At 35.9% G+C, this 25,089-nt stretch overlaps 1 protein-coding gene across 1 annotated transcript in view; it reads right to left on the bottom strand.

The window, feature by feature from the left end:
• Window positions 1–21,753, bottom strand: part of LOC109055094 (inactive N-acetylated-alpha-linked acidic dipeptidase-like protein 2) — a 261,704-nt gene extending 239,951 nt beyond the window's left edge. The window contains exon 1 of the mRNA XM_042766172.1: window positions 20,931–21,753. Within this exon, the coding sequence (XP_042622106.1) occupies window positions 20,931–20,973 (43 nt within the window). The 5' untranslated portion in view covers window positions 20,974–21,753. The remainder of the gene's footprint in view (window positions 1–20,930) is intronic.
• Window positions 21,754–25,089: the final 3,336 nt, after the last annotated feature.

Below are 25,089 nucleotides of genomic sequence, written 5' to 3'. Positions count from 1 at the left end.
TTTGCGTGGGGCTGACGTTTCAAAGCTACTATTGCTCAAGACTTAAATAAAGAATAAAGATACCTGACAGCCGGCAGATTCGAGTCAGAGGTCACTTGTGATTCCTCAAGGACCTGCCATTTTCACTCCTGCATGTTTAAAGGATGTGATTTTTACGCGGCTCGCTGGAATACTCAATTCTGGTCAATCGCCACATTCAGTGGACAGATATTGCACAGTCACCCATGGCAACATGCATCCAAGTAACCAGCACCACATTCACACAGCTGCCGTTCATGGTAAACTTATGGCATGCAATTTTTCTAGTAGTGTCACCTAGCCAAACTACAAAAATAAAGCTAGTTTTCAAACAACCTTTGCAAGTGGCCCTTTTGTTGTCACAACTCCCTCAACTCCAACAGCACAAACAGCTCTCACAGGTCTATAAAAGTGAAGGCATGTCTCAAGTAGGCTACCTTCAATAAAAGGACCAACACATTAGGAATACTTTTAATTTTATGGTTTAGAATAACTGTCAAGAAACTCCGCAAAAGATGGGAGGGGGTTCAGAGTTTAGTGGTGCCTGGGGCAAGGTCAGGAGGGAGTAATACAATTTCCAATACAATTTTCATTATAACCAGTAAAACCATTGCAAATTATGTGATGCTTTCTATTTTCTCTTTTTCAACAAAGGATTGAAATAAATGTATTATTGTATGAATTAAATACTTGAAATCTACATAAAAAGAGCAGAATGCAAAATGTATATGACAATGATAAACATAAACCTAGAATCTAGAAACCTGAAACAACATAATTATTTAATTTGAGTATTCAAATGTCTTTGTGTGAGTGTGTGTGTTGTTAATCAGACTAATCACCTTATAGACTACTTCATTTACTTTATTTTCTAACTCAATAGCTCTCAAATGTAACCCGTTGTAGAAATGCTGCTGTTTCATTATGAATGAATGGAATATTCATCTCAGACAATGCAGAGTAATAAATAGCAGTGAATGCTCGGACCTGGGATTTAACTATAGTGCTATTAGGCTACATGCTGTACATAGTGAGAGAGGCAGGCAAAAGTAACCTGATGTAACTGTTTGCTTTTTTCCTTTTAGCTTCTCCCAACCACCTTTATCTTCATGTCTTTTGCTTGCCATCACAAGTCCACACTCATTTGCGTTAGTTTTGGGCTCTTTTCAGGGTTGCCAGGTTTTTTACAAAAATAACCCGTCCAATGGGTACTCAAAACTAGCCCAATCGCTTTCGAGGGGGTCCCCCATTAAAAATAGCTTCCGGGGACAAAATACACGTGTTTTGGCGGGGTTACCCCGGTAAAATTAGCATTTTCAGGGGCTAAATATCACGTTATTGAGGTCAACCCACGGACATGAAAAACAACCCCCGGCAACAGTGTTAAAGTAACCCAATTCTTGGCAACACTGTTTCTTATAAGCAAAAATAGATTGCATCAGCGCCCCCTTTTGTCGGCCGTCAACGTCACTTATTCTGGCTTTTTTTCTTTGCTGGTGAACCATCCAGGTAAATGGCCATCTGAATTTCTCCAGAACATCCAGATGGCCAGTCCACCCCTGCAGGTAGCACGCAGGGTAGACATTTGAGACTGAACACAGGACTCAGGAAAACACAGAGCTTAAATACAGGAACTAAATGGGAAAGACCTGGAACTTAACGAGGGAATTAACAAGACACAGCTGAATCAAATAGAACTCAATGGGAACAGGAAGAGGAAGAACCAAATAAGGGAATAATCAAACATGATTAACACAAGGGAGAAACTGGGTCATGGAGAACGTGGGGGAGGAAGACAAACACAAAACAGTCCATGGGTGTGACATTACTCCCCCCTCCTGGAAGGCACATCCTGTGGGGGCGGGCACACTGGAGGCCTCTAGGGACAGGCTTAAATGGGATGGATGGCCTCCAGAGAGCTACCCGTTTCGGGACCCATGGCAGACCCGGCTGTTCAGGGAGCCATGGCGGAGCAGGCAGTTCAGGAGACCATGGCCGAGCAGACAGTTCAGGGGGCCATGGCAGAGCAGGCAGCTCAGGAAGCCATGGCGGAGCAGGAAGACTAGGGAGCCATGGCAGAGCAGGCAGCTCGGGGAGCCATGGCAGAGCAGGGAGACTAGGGAGCCATGATGGAGCAGGGAACTTGGGGGGCCATGACAGATCAGGCAGTTCGGGGAGCCATGGCAGGACAGACATTTCAGGGGGCCTCCAGGACTCAGGGAAACACAGGGCTTAAATACATGAACTAAATGGCGAACACCTGGAACAAAATGATAGGAATTAACAAGACACAGCTGAATCAAATAGAACTCAGTGGGAACAGGAAGAGGAAGAACCAAATAAGGGCATAATCAAACATGATTATGGGGAGAAACTGGGTCATGGAGCACATGGGGGAGGAAAACAAACACAAAACAGTCCATGGGTGTGACAGTTTCAACAGTAATAATTTCAACTCAAATAATTACACGGCTCTATGGAATACTTGATTCTGATTGGTCAGTCGCGACGTCCTGAAGTATGTTATCCCTGAATAACAATCGGTAAAAGCTAATGACACAGGCTCATCCGGGTAACAGCAGTCAGCGCTATACTCTTGCTTGAACAATTTTTTTCTTGGTGGAAACTTTGCGCTTGTTAGGCTAATAAAACATTAAAACTTGATTAAAAATGGTGTACAATTATTTATGGCATCCTGGTATCACAGACTCACTCTCGTTTCATACAAACGCAACTGCTGCCATTTTGGTACGATTGTTTTATACGCGGTAATGGATTATATGAGAACTAACAAACTGGTAAGGTTTTAAAAATGTTCGTCTTAATTTTTTTAATTGCCTTTATTTTTGTGGTGAAATGTTGTGTAATAAATGGTTTGACTGCGCCATTTCCCTTAAATGTCCGTCTTGTTTGAATTTGCCGCTTGATCGCAACTGCTGTCTTCACAGAAGCTTTACGTTCAAATATTTAAACTCAGATCAATATTTTGCGTCTAATTATTTACTTATGTGGCAAGTAGCTGTGTAATAACCGAGTAATAAGCCCTTCAGGCTTATACAATTCCCCTCCACTTCGCATCGGAGTGCTGATCACCCTGTCAGGGTTTCTTCTGAGATAACAACCGGCTGGATGTGCATTATTCCTTACATATGTATATTTATTTGCTGTCATTATTATTATTATTATTATTATTATTATTATTATTATTATTATTATTATTATTTGGTGAGTAGCCATGAAATGCTTTTTTTTGTGCAACAGATATTTTGTAATTCATGGTAAATGATTAGAGGTTTTGGTCAGTCAGTTTAACTCACGCATCAAAAGGCATCAGTCACCAAGACTAGGGAGCACTGACAAACTGGCTGCGGTTTTAGGGGCCATCTACAAATTCCACAGCTGGCATGTGAAAATGGTGCTGAAAATCAATGTCATCCTTAATTATGGGCTGATGCCTATTCTCCGTGCCAGACAATACAATCAGCTGGCTTTTACTGAAACGTACAAGGCACACTAAGAAAATAACAGCTGACAGCTCACGAATCATCAGATGACAGTAAACCGTTGAGTTCAATAAGTTACTTTAAATAAAACATGCAAGCAGGAGCTGAACAATTTAGCATGGGCTGGTTGCCTTCAATATCTACATGACATCCATGTCATGTTAAGTGATCAATTATTGAGCAAGAAAAGAGCTCATGGAGGAATAGAACATTTGGTTAGATATTAAAATTGTTAAGAAAATTAAAACAACTGTTTTAAAAGGACTCTTTTATTCTTGAGCAAGAATATACTCCACTAATAAATATAAAATGATTGAAGATATTTTGTACAACAAACATACAGTAAATAGGCACAGCATGGTTATTATAGTTTACTAAAACTAACTTTAACTAAAATTAAAATGAAAAGAAAAAATAAAACATTCAAAATAGTAATACAAATTATATGGACAAGTCCCTATTTTCTTCCTTAAACCACCAGATCCAGCGCCCACTCTCTGGGTTTCAGAAGCCTGCGTTGCGGTACTTTCCCCTGGAGAGAGGGTGCGGCACTCTGCCTGTTGTTCTCTGAGGAGATTGATGTGAAGGGGGTCGATAAGTTTCCCAGTTCCTGCAGGCCCGTTTCTCCTCAGGGTTGACCCACTCCACCCTGAAGGTCTATGTGGTGGCCATTGCGGCCTACCGCACCCCTCTCGATGGCCAGTCAATGGGCAGACAACCTCTGGTTACATGTTTCCTCTGTGGTGCACTGAGGCTGAGGTCTCCAGCCAGAAGAAGCTTATGCTAAGCGGTGGATCAGGATGCTATCCTAAAGCCTTGAGTCCTCTGATCTCCCCTCTCTTGGGGGTCAAGACTTACTCCTTCGGAAGTTTGGCCATTGGGCGGGATGTCCCCGATTACTTGTCAGGCTCCTGGCTCTTTCTCTCACTTTAGCTGTGTTCTTCCACACTAGGCAGATATTTGAAAGTCTGGCGGCGTGGGCATTCTCGTTCCCAAAGCATCCTCAGACACAGCTAGAGTTCCTGAAGAGGAACATCTCAGGTTACTCATGTAACCATGGTTCATCGAAGGAACTAGATGCTGTGTCGCAGTGCCACACTTCTGGCATCTCTGTCGGCGCTTGCTTAATTCCTAGAGGCTAAATGCCGGCTTTGCTTTTAAGCTTCCTGGTCTCTAACGTCACCCGCCTATGATGTCTCGCCCATCCATTGGACTGTTACACACATGATTCAGGGCCGGTCACGCTGAAGGGTGTTCCCAAAGCATCCTACGACACAGCGTCTCATTCCTTCGAGGAACCATGGTTACATGCGTAACCTGAGACATTTCCATGTTACTAAGTTTTGCCTTTCTCATGTTTTTATCTTTGGACTGTTACCTTGTTTTTGATTGAATGCTGCCTGCCCTGATCATCGACTGTCTTGTTGGATTACTCTTTTGTCTGTGCCTTGGACGTTATTGTTTGCTGGTATCTGACCCTGCCTGTCCTGACTACGCTCTTTTAATAAAGCCTGCTATTGGATCCCCACTTCGTTGTCACAACGTCTCTATCGTTACACAATGCCTTAAAATGCTGTCTATGAATGCAGCTCACTGGGTTTTTGCACTCACCAACAAAAATTCAAATCAAATTTTTTGCCCATTGAGTTACACATGGCATATTTCTCCCAATGTCCTTCAAGACTAGAGTGTGAAAACACATTTCAGAGAGGAGGGTGAGAACAGAAAGACTGGAAAATTGAGTGAGGTGATCCATATTTCCATTAAACAGGCTGATATGAGAAAAGACTGTGGTCTATAATGGTCACCTTCATTTATTTGTGCCAAGACCAGAGCCTTCCTCAATTCTTTGAAATATCAGCCATATTTCTACTGCTATTTCTACTGATATTGTACTGCTATCGCCACAGGAACACCCTTTCACCATTTGTATCTTGCCGCTCCCAGTATTCCTCACAGCGAGTGTCATGGCGAACACCCAAATCCACTAAAATTGAAAAATAATACTGTTTTTGTGTCACGGAATGTAGTTTTAAGAGTGTTTTTTTTTTTTTTTTTTTTTTTTTTTTAGGTGAGAATGTACTTGTTTATACTTCAAATAGATGGTTTCTTAATAATGATAACGTCTATTTGAAAATTTGTAAATTTGGAGACGTGAGCTCTAGGGTGTCAGCGGCCATTGAGCGCTCATGAAATCACTGAGAGCAGCCTCACCTCAGTCAGATCTTCTGGAATTTGCCACTGGCTCTGATGTCTCTATAGGGGTTAAACATGAGACATAATTTGTTTTGGGTAAATCTGACAGGCTGTCTTTGATCTCATTAATCTATTATTTGTTCCAGAGCAAATACTGTAGTTTCGGCTGAAGGCAAAATCTCATCATGTTATATTTTATATAACTTTAATGTTGTATATTAGATAATGGCTTTTATAATGGCTGTTGCTGTTGTTTATTATTCTATAAATACTATTTTATATACATAGTAGTATTTAGTATTGGGAAACAGTGTTTGTGTTCATGATGGTGATTTTTGTGACGACAAGTTGATGACGACAAGTGACTGTTTTACGAGTCAGCATTTAAAACTTTTATATTGAAAGAGACTGAAACAGAAGTTGTTTTTATTTTTAATAACAGCTTGTAAGACGCAGTTAACAAAAGCAGTGAGCAGCGCTGTCATCGGAAATCACCCTTAACAGATGAAAGGAAAGTACGACAAAGATATCGCTTTCCTCAGAGGGCATTCAAACTAATGTTTTATTGTGAATATGAGACTGAGCTGAAGAATGAATGCTGTATCAGATGCAGGTAGTCACACTCTCTCAGTCAATCTCTCTCTCACAATACTCTACTCCACATAATACAGTGAGCTTTTATTAAGTAATCTAAAAAGTTTTTAATGAAGCAACTCAACATTCCTTTGTTACTAGTTCTAAAGTGTCGTTTTCGAATTAGTAACAGAGGCTTGGGCTCAGCTGTTAAACTGTCAAACTGAGATTTGAATATGTGGCAGAAGAAAGAACACTCCTTTGTTGTTTTTCTAATATATTTACACTTGTGCCGTCAAACTGTTGTATAAACATAATTTAACTTGATTACGAGAGCGATACCAGCTTTTTATCAGCAGCTGTAATTGCCTGGGGCCTGGTACCTCTGGCCTTATCGAAGCCATGATGATATAGAGCAGGTATCACTCTCGTACTCAAGTGATATTGCGTCTACTGCATCACACACACACACACACACACACACACACACACACACACACACACACACACACACACACACACACACAACACATATATATATATATATATATATATATATATATATATATATATATATATATATATATATAGTATTATACTATTATATAAATTAGAATTAATATAACATTCTAATATATCATATATCCTAAGGTGTAAATGTAATATAAAACAATTTCGAATTTTGACATCTATATAGGATTTTTTTTTTTTTTTTTTTTTTTTTTTACACTGGATGAACAGATGTAAGTAGTCAAAATGCAAGGCAACTATGCATAATTATGCAAAATGAATTGAAATAATCATATTTTGTCACAAATCTTGCCTTGTTGGAAAAATATGTTGAACTAATGAAATTGTTCTGTTGTGTGACTTGAATTTCATTAAATTAGAATTCTTCACATTTCTCTTCCTGCCATTCCAATCCAAATTATTGTACAACATTCTGTAGGGCATGAATAATTTAATTCAAATACACACTTGCGAACTGCAAAGCAGCCAGTTCATAGATTTTAATATTATGACCAACACTGCACAGACATTCAGCACTGTAATACACTATATATAGCAGTGGCACATCCAGCAGTGTTCCATTTATCTCCGAGTTCATTTTTATTGAATTGCTTAGAAGCAAACAAGTGAAAGACAAATATTAACGAATTACCATAATTACAAAGCAAATACTTCATTTTAATTGTATGTGTTCTGAAGATGTGAACTCAAATATAAGGTGGCCCAATAGCTCAGAAAAAAAAAACAAAAAAAAAAAACAAAACGGGATATAATTATAATTCAGTCTGAAAAAGCTGTCTGGGATAATTATAGGCTGAAGGAGGGTTTCTGGGAAGAAGGATGTGGAGTTTACCAAACAAGAGCACATCAACTACAAAGGAGGGATAAATAAGACAGTGTGGTTGATGCTTTCTTTTCACAATAGAGCGGCAAGAGAAAAGGTCACCTGAAACCAAAGCATTAGGCCAAGTGGGTGACTGGTATTTCCGGCACAAATGCAGGAACTTTGTACACTGAACATAAAAAAATAAATACATAAAATGATTCACTATACCTCCTCATTATTCATTTCTCATCTAAGTCATTTACTGTCAAACATTTTAGGCTTTTTTTCCAGGTTTCCGACTGGTTTAAGGACAAACTTTCATGCTAAACTATGCTACATGTTCGTCTGTGCTCATGAATTGAGTGAAAAGAAGGAACACTACAACTGATAGTGACACATTTACATCTACTTTATATTGTGAAATGGCCAATTACTGCACAGTTTTAATTGTTTAATAGTTTTATATATTTTAATTGAATCTTGATGTTAAATTGTTGAAATATCAGATGGTAAATTTTAGGTCTATAAACACAATATCTGGATTTATTATTAACAAGTAATAAAAACATATCTGAGCAAAAGGTAAAACTAACTTGATACTGGATAGGAATGGATTACGGAAACTGCTCTAAATCAGCTGTTCCATCACTGCCACCTGCTGTCAGAGAGTTACATTTACACTCAGCCTGTGAGCAGTTTGTGCCGCAAAAAAAAAACAAAACAAAACAAAAAAAAAACAAGCTGATGTGGATTCAACACATTTAAACAATTCTTATAAGATATCTAGAATTATTAATGGAGCACATTAAATAAATATGATAATTTATTAATAATTTATCATTTTGACTTAAGCCTTTTCTTTATTTAAAGGCTGAAATGTGAGGTTTACCATTTTATGAAACTTTTTCAAGCTTTATTTTAACATTTCGTACATGTTATTAGATAAACTGTTTTCAGTCATGTTGTCATTTAAAATCCGGACATCATTGATAATGTCATTGTTTTAGTTTATGCAAACGAAAAGTAATTTTATTTATTATTTGTTGATTTTGAATACAAAATTTGGTTAAAACAATTTCTGTGTCAGTACTTTTAGAACATTTCCAGCAAATTTTAAAAATACAGTGATAATACAGATAACCGTGATAATTTAGGTAACTATAACTGTGATAAGAAATTTTTATACCGTTACATCTCTAATACTGGATGTCAAAAACTTTGAAATGTTTACAAGGCCAAATAATACAAGAACATCTGCACAAGCCATCAATTCATAACATTTGGATCCTAATCTTGATCTTATATATGAATATCAATTAGGTAACGTGACTGGAGATGATCAACGTCATGACAGGATAATTCATATTTATGAGTGCAGTCTTTGTATCTGATCTCACAACCTTTGTCCCCACTTTAAAACTCATTCTGATTCCGGTTGTGGTGAACAACCTCCAAAAAGGACCACAATTCAAAAAAGAACCATCAAAATATCAACAGTAGTCCATACAATTCATACAATACAAATGTGCCAGATTCCAAGTCCCCTAAAACCATACAAGAGCTTTGTGTGAAGAAAAACACTTAAAATCTCACTGTTCCGTTTCCAGCTCTGATATCAGTAGGTTTTGAAATATTTTCAAACATCATCCTACAGCTTCATCTTGGAGTCTGACTGATGGCCATCGGCTGTTTCAAGTAGGAAGTCTCTGTATCCTGAGATTTGCTAAGAAAATAGCATCATAATAAAGATACATGGTGTGCTTGTACGACCCGTGCAGCATCAGTCATAAGATCTCCTCATCATGACATACATAATGTGGGCTCCTTCTGTTTTGTTAGGAGTTGAATCTCTTTCAGGGTCTGTTCCTAAGCCAAAATGGCAAACCTGCTTTCTGACAACCCCAACACCCCCAGCACTATTAGCAATCAAGCATGTCATAGCCAGTGATGCAGTCTCTCCTGACACATTCATAAATTTGCTAGTGGAAAGCCAAGACTTCACTGCCATCTCCAGCATTTTACAATCCAGGCAGAAGCGCATCAACAAATATATGCGTGCCATGAATTTGTGTAACAGCAGTGGACCGCCAAGTTGTGTTTTTCTTTTTTTGTGGGCATGCATTAAATGGGTGTTTGTGAAGTATAAGTTCCTGCTGGTAGATGCTGTAACAACACCATCATGCTGCCAAAAAGCATCTTTCTCCATTGATGGCCATTTGATGACAAATGACCATTTTTGACTGTGTGTGTTTTTTTTTTTTTTTGAGGTGACACCAGCCAATCATAACTGGCATTAACATGGCATGGTCTCAGGTGACTGGCTTCAAAAAAGAGTGCCCATAAGCAAAGATGGCTGCTTGCAAATAAAATATTTCTGGAAGGTGGGTTATTCTTAAAATATGGTGACAAAAATGTCTCTTGACTTCAGTCATGAAAAAGATTACAAGCAATTGCTCCATCCAAAGGCATAATTCAGATTAAAATAAATAAATAAAAATCAATCAATCATTCAATCAATAATCAAAAAAGGCAAATGCCGTAAAAAAAAAGAAATATATATACACAGTGTATATATATATATATATATATATATTCATTTAAGTTTTTTTTTTTTTCAGCTTGACTTCAGTCATGAAAAAGATTACAAGCAATTGCTCCATCCAAAAGCATAATTCAGATTAAAATAAATAAATAAAAATCAATCAATCATTCAATCAATAATCAAAAAAGGCAAATGCCGTATATATATACAGTGTGTATATATATATATATATATATATATATATAATATATATATATATATATATATATATATATATATATATATATATATATATATATTTATATTATATTCATTTAGTTAGTTTTTTTTTTTTTCAGGAGTTACGCAGTGCAATTTCTGAACAAAGCAAAAAAGAAAAAGGCAAATAATTAATGTCTTTGCTGTCATTTATTACAACTCTGTAATAAACAAATCTATCATTAAGATTTCAAACCATTGCTTCCAGCCAAAATATCTGTTTGGACTCTCATTCTGATGGCACCCATTCACTGCAGAGGATCCATTATTGAGCAAGCGATGTAATGTTAAATTTCTCAAAATCTGTTCCAATGAAGAAACAAACTCATCTAAATCTTGGATTTAATTTATAGAACAAAATATAATTTATTGATTTTAGTTTGATCAGTGGTATGTGTTTTGAGATTATATTTACACCATCTTAGTAAATTTAACTGCCACTGAGGAGAACCACAACATTGAAACACATGCAGCAATAAAAGACTCCAGAAGAGCAAAGGAGACTGCAGCTAATGCAGACCCTGAACCACTGGTGACTCACTTGTACACTTGCATCACACTGACTCACCCAGTTTGATGCTTGAGGATGAACTGGGTCACACGGAGTGAGAAAGCAAATTAAATAAAGTAGTAATGATGAACGAACTGGATCTGCCAAAAATTACTTTGTTTGACAGCCAGAAAAGGAAAGCAGCGTCTACATTCTGTACAGTCAAAACATTTAGAATTTTTTTAGTCGAATGCTCTCTGTTACATTTATTTAGCTAACAAATTGAGCAGGGCTAAATTGTTTTTTCCTTCCTCTGAACAGGTGAGCTTGGGCATTTAAATTACTATTCATTAAAATATCTCTGTGCTCCTCACTGACATCTATAAGAGGAAAATGACCTCTGTGCTTCAGGCGTTAACAGTGCAGGTAAATTCTATGAACACGGATTAGGTCTGGGCGGATTATTTCAATTGAAGCACTTTTCACTCTTCATATCTATTCAAATTGATTTATTGGGCACAGGGTTGCTAGAAAAAAATAGGAAGAACGCAGCTAAAAGCAGTTTAATGTTTATTTTATGGATGGGGAAAGACGTTCCAAACACTCGTACGGTTGAAAGATTGCTTAAATTTTTCCTCCACGTCTCGTGGCAACTTTTTTTGCTTTCAAAATCCATTACAGACCTGACAAATCCGTTATGAACCCATGGAGAGTTTTTCATCTGCAAAAAAAGTTGAGGGGAGGTACATTATTTTTCCTTCCGACGGTTGAAGGAATATCATGAATAAATCAGATACTCAAGACGACGGTTGTGAAGTTTCACGCCGAAGATTCATGCAAAGAGCTTAACTGTAACGTAACAAACAACCATTTACAGCAGCTCTATTGACACAGTAGACACCATATCATTTGTCCTGCCAGGCCTGTCCCAACTACAACTGGTCTGAACGGAATGTTTCTCCCTGTTTAATCTCCTGAAGGAGAGCGGAGCAGGAAATGTGAGGTGACATGTTGTGAATTGAGTCAGGATGTTTTGGGGGCCTATTGTGGTGATAATGCACAACTCTGAAAATTATCTCTAACTGAGATGGACATACTGAGCAGAATGAGGCAGGACAAATCCCGGACTAAACACACATTAGATAATGATTAGGTAATGATGCTGAATTTTTCATAAATATTTTAAAAGAGTTTATGGTATGAATTTTAACACTCATATTTTATTTGTATTTGTTTTTAATGCTAAAAAAATTAAATTAATAAATAAAATAAATTCAATTAAATATAACTCTGTAATTTGAACCCTAAAAGCTGAATGCAATAATTTAAATATAAATTATTAAATTAAAATAAGTCTGTTATTTAATACATTACATATTATATATTATTAATTCATACAATTTATATGTATATGTGTGTGTATTTGTTGTTAGTTTATGATGCCTTTTATGACCTAATGCAATAGCTTAAAATAGAAATGCTTAAGATTGCACAATGCAGTTTATTAGCATTTAAAGACATTTTGTCTAATGGATGTTTAAATCCCGCATTTACTTACTTTTTAAATTGAATTGAATAATATTTGCATTTACTTTAATAATAATAATTAAAAAACTGCCCTTTTGTGCTTAAAAGAGGAAAGTCTCTCTCTCTCTCTCTCTCTCTCTCTCTCTCTCTCTCTCCCTCCCCATTTTCTTTTATTTTCCTCTATTTCAGTTTCTTATTTGAGGAATTACAAAGGTCACCATGTTCCACCAAGCCCATGTAGATGTCCAGCCTTTTTGTTCCATGTGCTGACCGAGATGAAGCAGGTGCAGAGGAAGTGAGGTATATTTCTGCACGCTTCTATAAACCACAGGTGTCCTGAGCCGTGCTTATCAATGGCCAATGAACAACCGTTCTGAGGACAGATAACAAAGGACGTCCCACCAGGGTTTAAATACCAGGATGGAGCATTGGTTTCCTCTCTCTCTGCCTTTGAAATTCAAAAGATAACGTTTCAAAAGGAAGAGGTGAACAAAAAGGGGGTGATAAGTGTGGTAAAGGAAGGATGATGTGGTCTTTTGAGCACTGTTCAGCAGGTAGAATGCAAGGGCAAGGATGCACTGTAAAGAACTGCTGTAAAAAAATTGCCAAAATCTGACAGTAACATACTGTTTTCCATTAAAACAGTAATGTCCTGTAGAAAACAATGCATTATGGGCAATATTTTGCCATTTAAGGAATTGCTGTTAATTTACAACCACTTTTTAACAGTACTCTACTGTATTTTAGTAATACGGTTTTTAACTGTTTGCAATGCATTGTGGGCTATGTTAAATACAGTACAATGCAGTAATTTTTTTTTTTTTTTTTCAATTGGGTGTAAAGCGTGAGTACAAGTATGGTCAAGGTGCATTGCTGTTTTGTCAGTTTGGTTAATTTGATTTTTTCAAGCATCCAAAATTTTTAGTCAGGTACTTTTTTTCACCTCAGCACTTTTTTCACAAAGAGGACACAAATTCAAAGGACATCTGATCTGCTATGCATCGCCATTCACCATCCGAAGTCCTTCAACTGTATTGATCTGCATCTGCACCTACACGGTAAAAACATTTTCTTATATTCCTCACCAGTGTTTTATTCAGGTAGTATTACCAGAAGAATGTAATGAAATCGATGATCAGCAAGCTGTCGAGCTAGTCACTAGTGAGTGTATGGTTTTAAAATGGCCCTTCAGTGCGGAAATGTGAATAATTCAAACATATACACGCAGTTTAGTCACCAGATTTTATCAGTTTTAAAATGTCTCTTAAATGCTGAAATGTGAGTAACTTTAATTCAAACATTAGCTACATGCATTTCAGTCACCAGGTTTTATCAAGTTTGTTTTAGATCATCTCGTACCTAAACTAAGACTGTTATTTGTTGTTGAAAACTGATGTATTGTATGTCGATTATTTAATGTAAGTTAAAAGTGGCATATGTTTAAAAGGAGAAAAGTTTTAGTGTATAATATCTACAGCAAAAACATATATTTTGATAACTTGATTTGCGGTTAGAAATTTAGTTGCAAAGATTGATAGCCCTGCTGAAAAAAAATCAGCATATGCTGGTTAGGTATGTTTTGATGCTGGGATGCTGGTTTATGCTTTTCCTTTGCTGGTTATTGCTGGTCTTTTGCTGGTTTATGCTGGTCATGTGCTGGCAAAGGACCAGCATAAACCAGCATCCCAGCATTAAACCAGCATATGCTGTTTTTTTTTTTTGTTTTTTTTTTCAGCAGGGAGGGGTTGTAACCAAATCCAGCCATTATACTTGTCTTCTTTCTGACATATTTTAGTCAAATATCAAAGGATGTTTAGTGTAAACACTTATTCAAAATGTTGATTACATGGAATTGACTGCCTCGAGCAATTGCACGGCAATTGCGTATGCTGCTTTATTTTTTATTTTTTTTCTTCAAATTGACAGCAAAAATGTTCTCCTGTCAGGCCTGTGGTCATAATTGTGCCACAGTACTGGCTTATGTAAGGCACATGAGAATTCATAAAAATACACCTAATTTAATTTTTAAGTGTGCTTTGCCAGATTGCAGTAGGTCTTTTCTAAGGTTTCCAGCTTTTAGGTGTCACATTTACAGACATGGCAAATCTGTGGTTAAGCCTAGGGTGTGTCATGAAGTATAATTGACATATCATGTCGATTTCTGCAGGGAAAAGTGGAAGAACTTGAAGTCCTTTTATTCTCATTTGAAAATGCATATCAGAGAGGGGAAAACAGTTACTTGAACAATATAAATAAAATACATGAGCTGCTTGATGCCCTTGTCTGATCTCACTGCATCTTGATTTTTTTTTTTTTTTTTTTTTTTAATTATGCCAGATTATTATTGTAGTTGAGCTTATTTTCAAATCATACTGCATATAAGCTTGAATAGAGGCATAATACATGAACTGTCTCCTGTGCATAGTAATACACTTGTAATATTCAAAGTAAATTACTTCCAAGATATATAAAAATGGGCAGCATAATTTGAAAAAATACCTCATGATGTCAGTACTAGTTATTAACAATGTGCAAAACCCAAACAACCCTTTTAAGTTTACAAGGTGTTCCTTGTAGTTTTTCATTCAGTCTCTGACAATTGTAATTTTAGGTGCTTCACTGGCATCAATCTCAAAAAAGGCACAAAGGCCACCCGGGGAAAGGTTACCTCGAAGAGGACAGGGGCGACTGTCCAGAAAAAAAATCTCCAAAGTGAATACATGTCTTTACACTATTGAAGAACTGACTTTCAGTGGGACTTCATATAGGTCAGTGAGCTCTTCTCTTGTTTTTGTCTGTGTTGTTTTGACAGATTGATGTTGCCACACTAAATCACAAAGTTCATTTAAAAAGTAAAAGTGTGCATAGAACAAAATCAATACAACCTTTAAAATATGTTTCAGAAGTGTAAAGAAATTAAAATCTAAAAAAAAAAAAAAAAAAAAAAAAATGCTATCAAATCAAATTTACCAGTGCTGCTCAAACCTTTCCTGGAGTACCACCAGCCCTGCACATTTTGTATGTCTCGCTAATCTATCATGATTCACACCTAATTCAACTCATGAGCTCATTTATAGAGACTGCAAGACCTGAAATGGGTGTGTCAGATATAGATAGACATACAAAATACGTGAAATATATAAATTTTAATAGCACGTGTCTTGATTAACTGATATTTGTGTGTCAGATATAGATAGACATACAAAATACATTTTGGGCAGGAATTATTGTTAACACAGATATGTTTACAGTCACATCTAAAGTGAATGGACTGGCCAAAAAATCGTATATGTTCAAAAGATTGGATCTGTGCATTAAGATCTGTAAATGCAGCCCAGGACAGGTTTGAGAACCACTGAATTAGACCAAACACTGTTGTTAGCTGAACAAAATTCAATTAACATCTATGCAAAAAAAACATCTTCGGAATAATTTTGACGTGAAATATATAAATTTTAATAGCACTGCCAGCACTGCTGTAATATAAACATGGACCATTCAGTGAATCTGAACCATAGAAATGTTTCGTGAAATATATAATTATTATATTTGTATAGTATATATATATTATAATATATATATTATATATATATATTTTGGAAGTAGCAGTGTTATGGAAAAATTAGTTGACTTGAGACATGCAGGAAGCGTTTTGTTAGTCAACACTATCAGGAAACTCCTTGTTATCTGGGTTATACTCTACATTGACAATACTAGAGTTATATTGATAAAATATTTTGTTTGCTGATGTTTTACAGAGGTACCAGGTGGAATACCTCAGGAGACAACATGCAGCCAGGTCGTCATGATTAAGCGAGTGTAGAATGAAGTCATTCACCTAGGACTAGGACTCTTTTAAAAGGTACACATGCCTCCAAACTGGAATGTTTAAAAAATGGTGGAAAAAACCCTGAACAAATGTTTTTTCATTAAAATGTTTTTCAATAAAATGTTTTTTAACTAAAATGTTTTACTAAATTTGTTGCATGTTCTTAGTTGTGCAGATCAAAAAATGTTCAAAAAATGTTAACTACTTTGTTTGGCCTTCCAAAAGAGGACACGACTAGAAATCAGTGGATAAGTTGTATTTACAAAACTGTTTCAGAACAGTTCAACCCAAATATTCAGATATGTGCAGCGCATTTTACGGAGGACGGGTACTGTTTCCTGAACCAGTAGCCTGCAATGCGTCTGTGGCACAACGGCTGTTTCTATGTGGGGCAATTCAACTTTGCAAGGACAGTCTGGTGCTTCTGACTCATAGCCTGTAAATATGTTTTCATAGTTAACGAATTTGCCAATGATGATCCAAACGCGAGTTTTGAGCAGTGTAGAGTAGTGATTGTTGTTTGTCGTTTCTCCGATCACAAATGCAGACATGGTTTGTTTACACAGAGTGATATGCAATGCGAAAAAAGACAGTATAAGTCATTATAATTGGTAATTAGGTCCCCACTGGATGCTACAAATGCCTCGTTTGTAATGGGTTTTAATGGTTTTGTCTTGTCGTGCTGGGAGACAGTATGGTAAGGGGCATAACATTTCCAATGCTTGAGGCATTCAGCCAATCACAATGCACTGGATATTTGGCCAATCAAAGCACACCTCACTTTTCAGAGTGATGAGCTTTGTAAAAATCAATTCATTTCAGAAAGACGAGGCATAGATGAGAAACAATAATGTACATCAGGTGGAAAATAATGTGTTTTTTTTTTTTTTTTTTACCTTAAACCGCATAAACATTGCATTACACCAAATACACAAAATAATGTTTTTTTTTTTTTTTTTTTTTTTTTTTTTAGCAACGTCCTATGACCCCTTTTAATGTGTTTAATCTCAGGTTGTAATGTTTGTAACTTATTTTATGTTTGTGTCTGTTATTTTTTATTTTTTTTTATTGCCATTGTTTTTATTTTTTAAGTTTTTTTTTTTTTTAAACCATTTTGTAATTTTGAATCCTTGTTAAATGTTGACTGCTTTTTTTATCTTTTAAGTGTTTGCTTGTATTTTTTTTTTTTTTTTTTAGACCTCTCAAAATAATGTATTTTAAGTAGATATTTGTTGCCCAGAGAACAATAATGTTCTACTGTAAATCTAATAACAACATCATTGGTTACTTTAAATTCACTCTTTACAAAGGCATAAAATAACATTAGATTTAAAATAAATCTAAAAAAGATCTGAAATATGTTGCATTTAATTTTTTTCAGAAAAAAACGGTTAAATAATTCACAGTATGAGTACTGTAGAATTACAGTAGATTGCTGGCGACTCTGCTGCCAGTATTTTACTGTAAATTTGAAAAAAAAAAAAGAATTATACTGTATTTAAAATTAACGGCAATAAAGTGTAAAATAATTTCACAATATGAATACTGAAAATTTACAGTAGATTGCTGGCGACTCTGCTGCCAGAACATTACCGTTTTTTTTTTTACAGATTTTTTTTTTTTTTTACAGTGTGGGTCATTGTAGATATAGACACAGATGATTCAGATCAGAAGAGTCATTCTCATGTCTCTTCTTTGGCACACACAATCACACAGGGAATGAGTATACTTGCTAAAACTGATCAGGCGTACACCTTATGACCTCTGACCTTTAGGGCTGGACAGGAAGAGGAGTGTGTTTAATCAAAATAACAAGTGTGGACAAGGTGACCTGACTTTTAAACAGCAAAGACAAGAGAGACACACACACACATTTCCACTACCGTTCACCTCTGAGATTAAGAGGCCTGAATTAATAAACTACCTGGTCTGAATGCAAGTAATGGAGAGAGAGGTAATAAAGAATGGCCTAATGTACAATAGCAAGGATTCACAGTTTGGCTGTTTAGCATAAGCAGCTATATATGATAACCACACCATTATGTTTAGCATTAGCAGCTAGATAGGATAATCACACTATCATGCTGCCAAAAAGCAGCTTTCTCCATTGGTGGCCACTGAAGATTAACCACATATTCTTGAAAGAAAAAAAAAAAAAAAAAAAAAAAAAAAAAAACTAATTATTGGTATGGGTAGAAAGATTACTAGATTACTTTTCTAAATTGAGTGGTTCGGGTCATTCTTCTTTTTGTCATTACATCATGTCGGTATGCATAAAGAAGGAGTCCAAGCCATTAGGCTCTATTGTGTGTGTGCATGCTGCAGGTGGTGGATCATTTGTAGCCTCTTCTTGCAGCAGCTGGAATAATTAAACTTGCCATTTTAGAACGAGTTCCAAGGAACATTAATTTGCTTTTTTGGGTTAAAAGAACAATTCCTTTTGATGCCATTCGAATGGTTTGACGATTAGAGATTAGACTGTACAAAAATGTAAATCTACAGATAGTGATAATACACACTAAATACACAGTCACGCAATGTTTATGTTGTTAACATTAACAATTTGACAATTAAGTATAACAACAATAATAATTTGCATAGTTTGATGTGATCTGAGCTAACTATGCAATCTATCTACAATCTCAATTAGGAGTGTCAATGGTCCACTTGAGAGACAGGTGGCGGTAATGGATTTATAAATCTGCGATCTGCCATAAAGCAAGCAAGAAGATGATGTCTCGGGTGCCTGCTGCTGTGAAGCACGTTCACAAGAGTTCTAACAGTTCGGACATTGCGTAAATCAGAGGTAAAAAAAAAAAAAACAGTATAAATACTGTTCAGTTTCTTGCACAGACCGATCGTTTTGTGTCTTTACACATCAATGTATCGTCACGGGCCACAAGGTTTAATTTGGATTTTTCTGTGCATTTTTTTTTTTTTTTTTTTACTCTCATAAATTCTGTTACCATATGCCATGCATTGTACAACTGAGAGACTGCAACGCCTGAAACTAAAAATCTTAATTTGTGTTCTACTGAAGAAACAAAGTAACCTACATCTTGGATGCCCTGGGGGTAAGCAGATAAACATCAAATATTCGCTATAAGCTCACCAAGGCTGCATTTGTTTGATGAAAAATACAATAATATATTAAGAATGTATAATATTATTACAATTTAAAATAACTATATTTTAATTATTTAATTATTATTATTTAATAACACTTTATAATAGTGTTAATGTATTAACTAACATGAACAAACAATGAACAATATATTTATTACAGTATTTATTAATCTTTGTTAATGTTAGTTAATGAAAATAGAGTTGGTCATTGTTAATTCATGTTAGTTCACAGTGCATTAATTAATGTTAACAAGCACGACTTTTTGATTTTAATAATGCATTAGTAAATGTTGAAATTAACATTAAGATTAATAAATACTGTAGAAATATTGTTCATGGATAGTTCATGTTAACTTTACTAGTTAACTAATTTTAACTAATTAACCATATCGTAAAGTGTTAACATTATTTCTGTGATGGCAAAGTTAAATTTTCAACAGCCATTACTACAGTCTTCAGTGTCACATAATCTGGAAAAAAAAAAAAAAAGTATTTATTTATTTATTTATTTTTTAAATCTACCATAAGTAGTGTACAGTATATATTACAAATGTACTGCCAGTGAAGCAACTGTCACTGATATGAATAGGAATGCTAACAGATATCTCTCTTTTGCATGACTATACATGTTGTAGTAAGCACAAGTACAAATAAAATTAAGTACAGACATACAAATACTGTGCTATTACACTCATACACAAAAGCGCACACACACACACAGGCCCAGAAATATGACTATCTATTGACCTGTATTTACACTGTAAATTATGTGTGTGTGTATTTACAATATAATATGTGGCTACTACTTACTGTCTCAGTAATTTTTATAGTAATAGCTCTACAATTTTTTTGCAATAAAATGATGACTGAATATTACCAGCAGACAGACAGATAGATTACTGTTAAATTGTGCTTTTAAAAAAAAAAAAAAAAAAAAAAAAAAAAAAACCTGTTTAAAACAGTATTGCAACTTTATTAGTCATAGTTTATCTTTCCTGTCCCTTTTAACAACAGCTTTTGTCAAATCCACAAAAGCAGGCGGTAACGTTTTATTTGCTTTTAGCACTAGTATCCACATGTTGTTCTCATAAGTGCACTCAGCAGCCATGAGTACATAAACAACAACCAACCTGAGGTTTGTGTTGACAGAACCCTTATGGAGACATTAAGCAAATAAAAAGATATTTGCTTTTCACATTAAACGCAATATGATAAGCTGAGTCAAATTATGTTTTAAGTTAAACTCTGTGCAAACATGCCAAAACTTTCCGCCCACGATGCTTCTGCAGCAAAAGAGAAACTGAAATACAACTGCTCTCTTGATTCATGTCCTCTACCATCTCACCTAATGAACAACACCTAAGAAAACCCAAGAGAATCCTTCGCCTAAGCCACTGGAAACGGTTCACTGTGTGAGTCTAACAAACAACTCAGGAAGCACCTGCAAAAGTGCTCATTTAAACAGGGCAGTGAGAAAACCAACCTCCACACTCATTACAGAGAAAGAGAGCAGTGGCTATATAAACATTTACCTTGCAGGGCTGAGTTTGAATGGAATCCCTGTGTGTCCACCATCGCAGGTACACTCTGTCCCTCTCTAACTCCCCCTATGAAGTGGCCAACAGGAGAATAGGTTAACTAATAGGTTCCCATGTAGCTCCGTCTTCCTTTCACAAGTGCGGCTCTAAGAAGGATTTCCTCTCATGTTGACAAATTAGCATAAGCTGCCTCCTGGCTCACCTGTACTCATCCAACCTGTTTGGCGCCTCCTCCGCCCCGCTGAGCTGCGTGCACCTGAAACTGGACACACCAGCCTGAAAATGTACTCTGTGACATGTTAGAACAATTACTTAATGTGAAACATAATTTAATTACACCTCCTGAGATACTGCAATGCCCAAGCTCTTTATTGTTCAGATTTTATACTGCCTGTGAAGTAATTGCACCTTTTAAATGGCAATTTTAAGATGAGAAGACAAGAAAAAACTATAAACCTAGAACTTCTTGTCTCCCCTAAGGGGAATAGAAACCCTATTCTGACTTTATCTTTGCCTTGAAAGCAGATACGACAATGAAGCCAATGAGGAGAGGAACTTGCTGAGAATGGCCCTACGGTGTGAATCATCAACGTTCTGCTTTGTTTAGTCCTCAAGTTTACTTTCATAAGGCTGATACAGGACAAATAATGGCAAATGGCTCTGAAAAACAATGACAGTATTAGAAAGGCAATCATTTTGTTTGTCATCATAAAAAATGGATGTGATTTTATGAATGATTAATGGATAATGGCAACAAATGATGTGATATAACTACATGACACTGTGTTAAAAAATTAAACCTAGACCAATTATTTAATGCAATGCACTTTCGTTTGCTGAAAAAGGCATTATTGACTATTATCAATCCTGTAATTTGATGTTTTTTGTTACCTTAAAAAGATACAGACAATGTAGAGACCCAGATCAACTGCACAACATGTCATTTCTCACATTTTGAACACTTGAATTCTGTCATCATTTGCCTAACCACATGTAGTCTCGTATTTTTGTCTGTACAAATGAAGTCAGTGAGGTCCTATGTTGTTTGGACCCAACTGCCTTTTACCATGTAGACAAAAACATTTTTTTCTTTTCTTTTTTATGTTCCACAGGATCAAGAAAGTCATACAGGTTTTATTTTTTTGTTTTTTTTTTCCTATGTTGAAAACACTTTCAGTGGACAAAAAAATTAAAACATACAGTTGTGACATTTTGATTTCTTTATACAGTGCTACTGACCATGTGAGTTGTTTCATTGTTAATTGATTTCTTTATACAGTTATGATTTGTGTAATTATTTATTTATTTGTTTATAGTTTTGTAATGATTGTTTGTTTTTTTTTTATAGTGTTAATGACTTTTAATTACAATTATGCTACAATTGCAAAGTTGGTCTGTGCATGGCATAGCTTTCTGACCCGGACATGGCGTGTCTCATTAGAGAGGGAGAAAGATAAATAGGAGACATTTCACCTCGAGTATCTAAGTCTAAACTGCATTTTGAGAGAAATAAAAAATCCTTTGATCTACAGAATGCAAATATTCTCGCAACCCAAATATACTGGCCTGGCAACAAGGCTTAAACAAGAAGGTCTAAAGAGCGAGCCCTGTGTCTAATGAGTGTGCGATAGCACCCATTCTTCTCCTCAGCCCATCTGATGACTGCTCAGCCTCTGGAACATGCATCAGACCGATAGGTGTCTCTAGCCCATGATTTTATAAAGTGAAGAGGTTTCAGTTTTACCACAACTGCTAGGTTTCAATATCCATCAGATTTCCTAGAAAAATGCCATCACTTACTGCATCTCAAAGATGGTCTTAACATGAATAACATAATTGAATTACCACAGCAACATCCCAACTTACATGCATACCCCTATTATGTTACACATTCACAGAGCGCTGAGTAAAAAAAGACCAGCAGGCCCAACATTCAGGCCAATTGTTGTGGCCCCATTGTTCAAATCCTGATGGGAATCTCAGGGGCCGGCTGAATAGAGATGCTACTGCGGTCTCCTGTTACTTCCCATGGTTTCTAAGTGATGGGGCCTTGGCTCATGTTCACCGGCTTCTTCTTAATTTTTAGATGCACCTGATAATAACATCACCTGGGCCTCTTCCTCGTCCTCAGCCTCATCTTCTAGGTCTTTGTATAACACTAACTCACTGAAAATAAAAAAGAGGAAGCTTAGAGACTGGTACTCTTATTTCTGGCTTTGTCTATAGTCCACTGAAAGAACACAAAAAGTGAAAGCCCAGTAATTATGATTAAGAGCTTACCAAACAAATAGAGGAGAGGAAGAATGTTTTCTGCTGTCTCATCTTTGCAAACGGGGATACAAAGAAGACAGTAGAAAAGGGCATTTGTATATACAATTTTTCATGCCTTTTTATCCACTCTTGTCTTTCGTATTAGAGCATATTGCATCATTCTTCACAAAGCCTCTTAAGTGAATACAACAGAAATGTCCCATAGAATACACTTCAAGTTTGGACTAGAAGTTTGATTCTCATGTCATGTTTAAAAAAAAGAAAAGAAAAAAACTGTTACAAGTGTGCTTTAAGAATAATAATAACAACAACAACAACTATTATTATTATTATTATTATTATTATTAACCGCTTTTTCAAGCACCTTTCCAAATCTCAAGGGCATTTTGCAATCATTTAGATTAATAGAGAAGAAAATTAATGAATGAATGATAGTTCAAACAATTATAATTTACTATCAATAATAGTTCAAATGTAAAAAAAAAAGAGAACATTTTCCATTCTGTTTATTTTAAGAATTGAGAGCTAGCCTCTGCAAACATTTTGTTTCATTTCAGTTCAAACAGTCTCATAAAGCATGATCTATTATCCAGGCATAATGGCATAACTAGCATAACCTGTTAAAGGGATACTCTATCCCAAAATTTTAATTTTGTCATTAATCACTTACCCCCATGTCGTTCCAAACCCATAAAAGCTCTGTTCATCTTCGGAACACAATTTAAGATATTTTGGATGAAAACATGGAGGCTTGAGACTGTCCCATAGACTGCCAAGTAAATAGCAGTGTCAAGGTCCATAAAAAGGTATGAAAGTCGTCTTCAGAATACTCCATCTGCCATCAAACAGACGACATGTGGGTAAGTGATTACTGACAAAATTTTAATTTTGGGATGGAGTATCCCTTTAAACTTTGACTTTTTTTTTTCATCCATCAGAAATTACATGAACAATGTGTAATTAAAAGCCACACAACGATAATATTGTTCATTCCATACAAACCTTTACCATGGTAACCATAGTTTCTACCAGAGTATAAAGTTAACCCTTACATGAACAACATAACACTTTAAGGGTAATAATTACGCTGAGGAAAAAAAAAAAAAAAAAACCCTGCTTAGACTATCCTAAACCACCAGGACACAGTGGTGTTTAGCTGGTTTGCCCAAAACCCCTCTAAAACCAGCTTGCCCAGGCTTGAAAACCAGTTATGACTAACAAACTAGCTTAAGCTAGTTTATTTTTCAGCAGTAAATTCATAAAAGGTCTACATTCTCGCTCACATAGGTGTCACATTAATAGCTCTATAACTGTTATAACTGCACAAGCCCCCTCAATCACGTCAGGTGTTAAGGCAGCCCATGGTTTTCTCTAGTATTTACCTCAAGTTGCTTCCGTTAGCATGTTTGTATAATGCTAATGCTCTCAGCAGGAAGAGCGGATGGGAAACAGCACATCACCACCGCAGTCACTTGTTACTCTGATAATCTGCTGTGATGGAATCGCAGCACCAATCGATGTTTCAAGATGCTTACACTTCTAGACATGGACAAGTAGGCCAGCAAGATTAGCATCTGGCACAGCACACACAGACACAAGAAACCATCAATACAGCAGGCCTGCATGTGATATATTATAAACAAAGCCGAAAAAAATACATTACAGAATTTCACAAAGAGAAAGAATGATTTGTGAACTTTAAACAACGCACTTGGTCAGAACATGTTTGATGTTAACCAGTGCATTATTATGTTATAAAATCTTTATCTTAAATATAAATTAGGATTAATCAATGCTGTAAAGGACTGTTGTTCCTTGTTAGTTTATCCCTTGACTAACAAATACAATCATGTGGTAAAGTGCTGTAAGGTGAGTCATTGTT

This window comes from Cyprinus carpio, chromosome A11 (genome assembly GCF_018340385.1).
Source record: "Cyprinus carpio isolate SPL01 chromosome A11, ASM1834038v1, whole genome shotgun sequence".
NCBI classification, from domain to species: Eukaryota; Metazoa; Chordata; class Actinopteri; order Cypriniformes; family Cyprinidae; genus Cyprinus; species Cyprinus carpio.
This window is presented reverse-complemented; position numbering and strand designations above follow the sequence as displayed.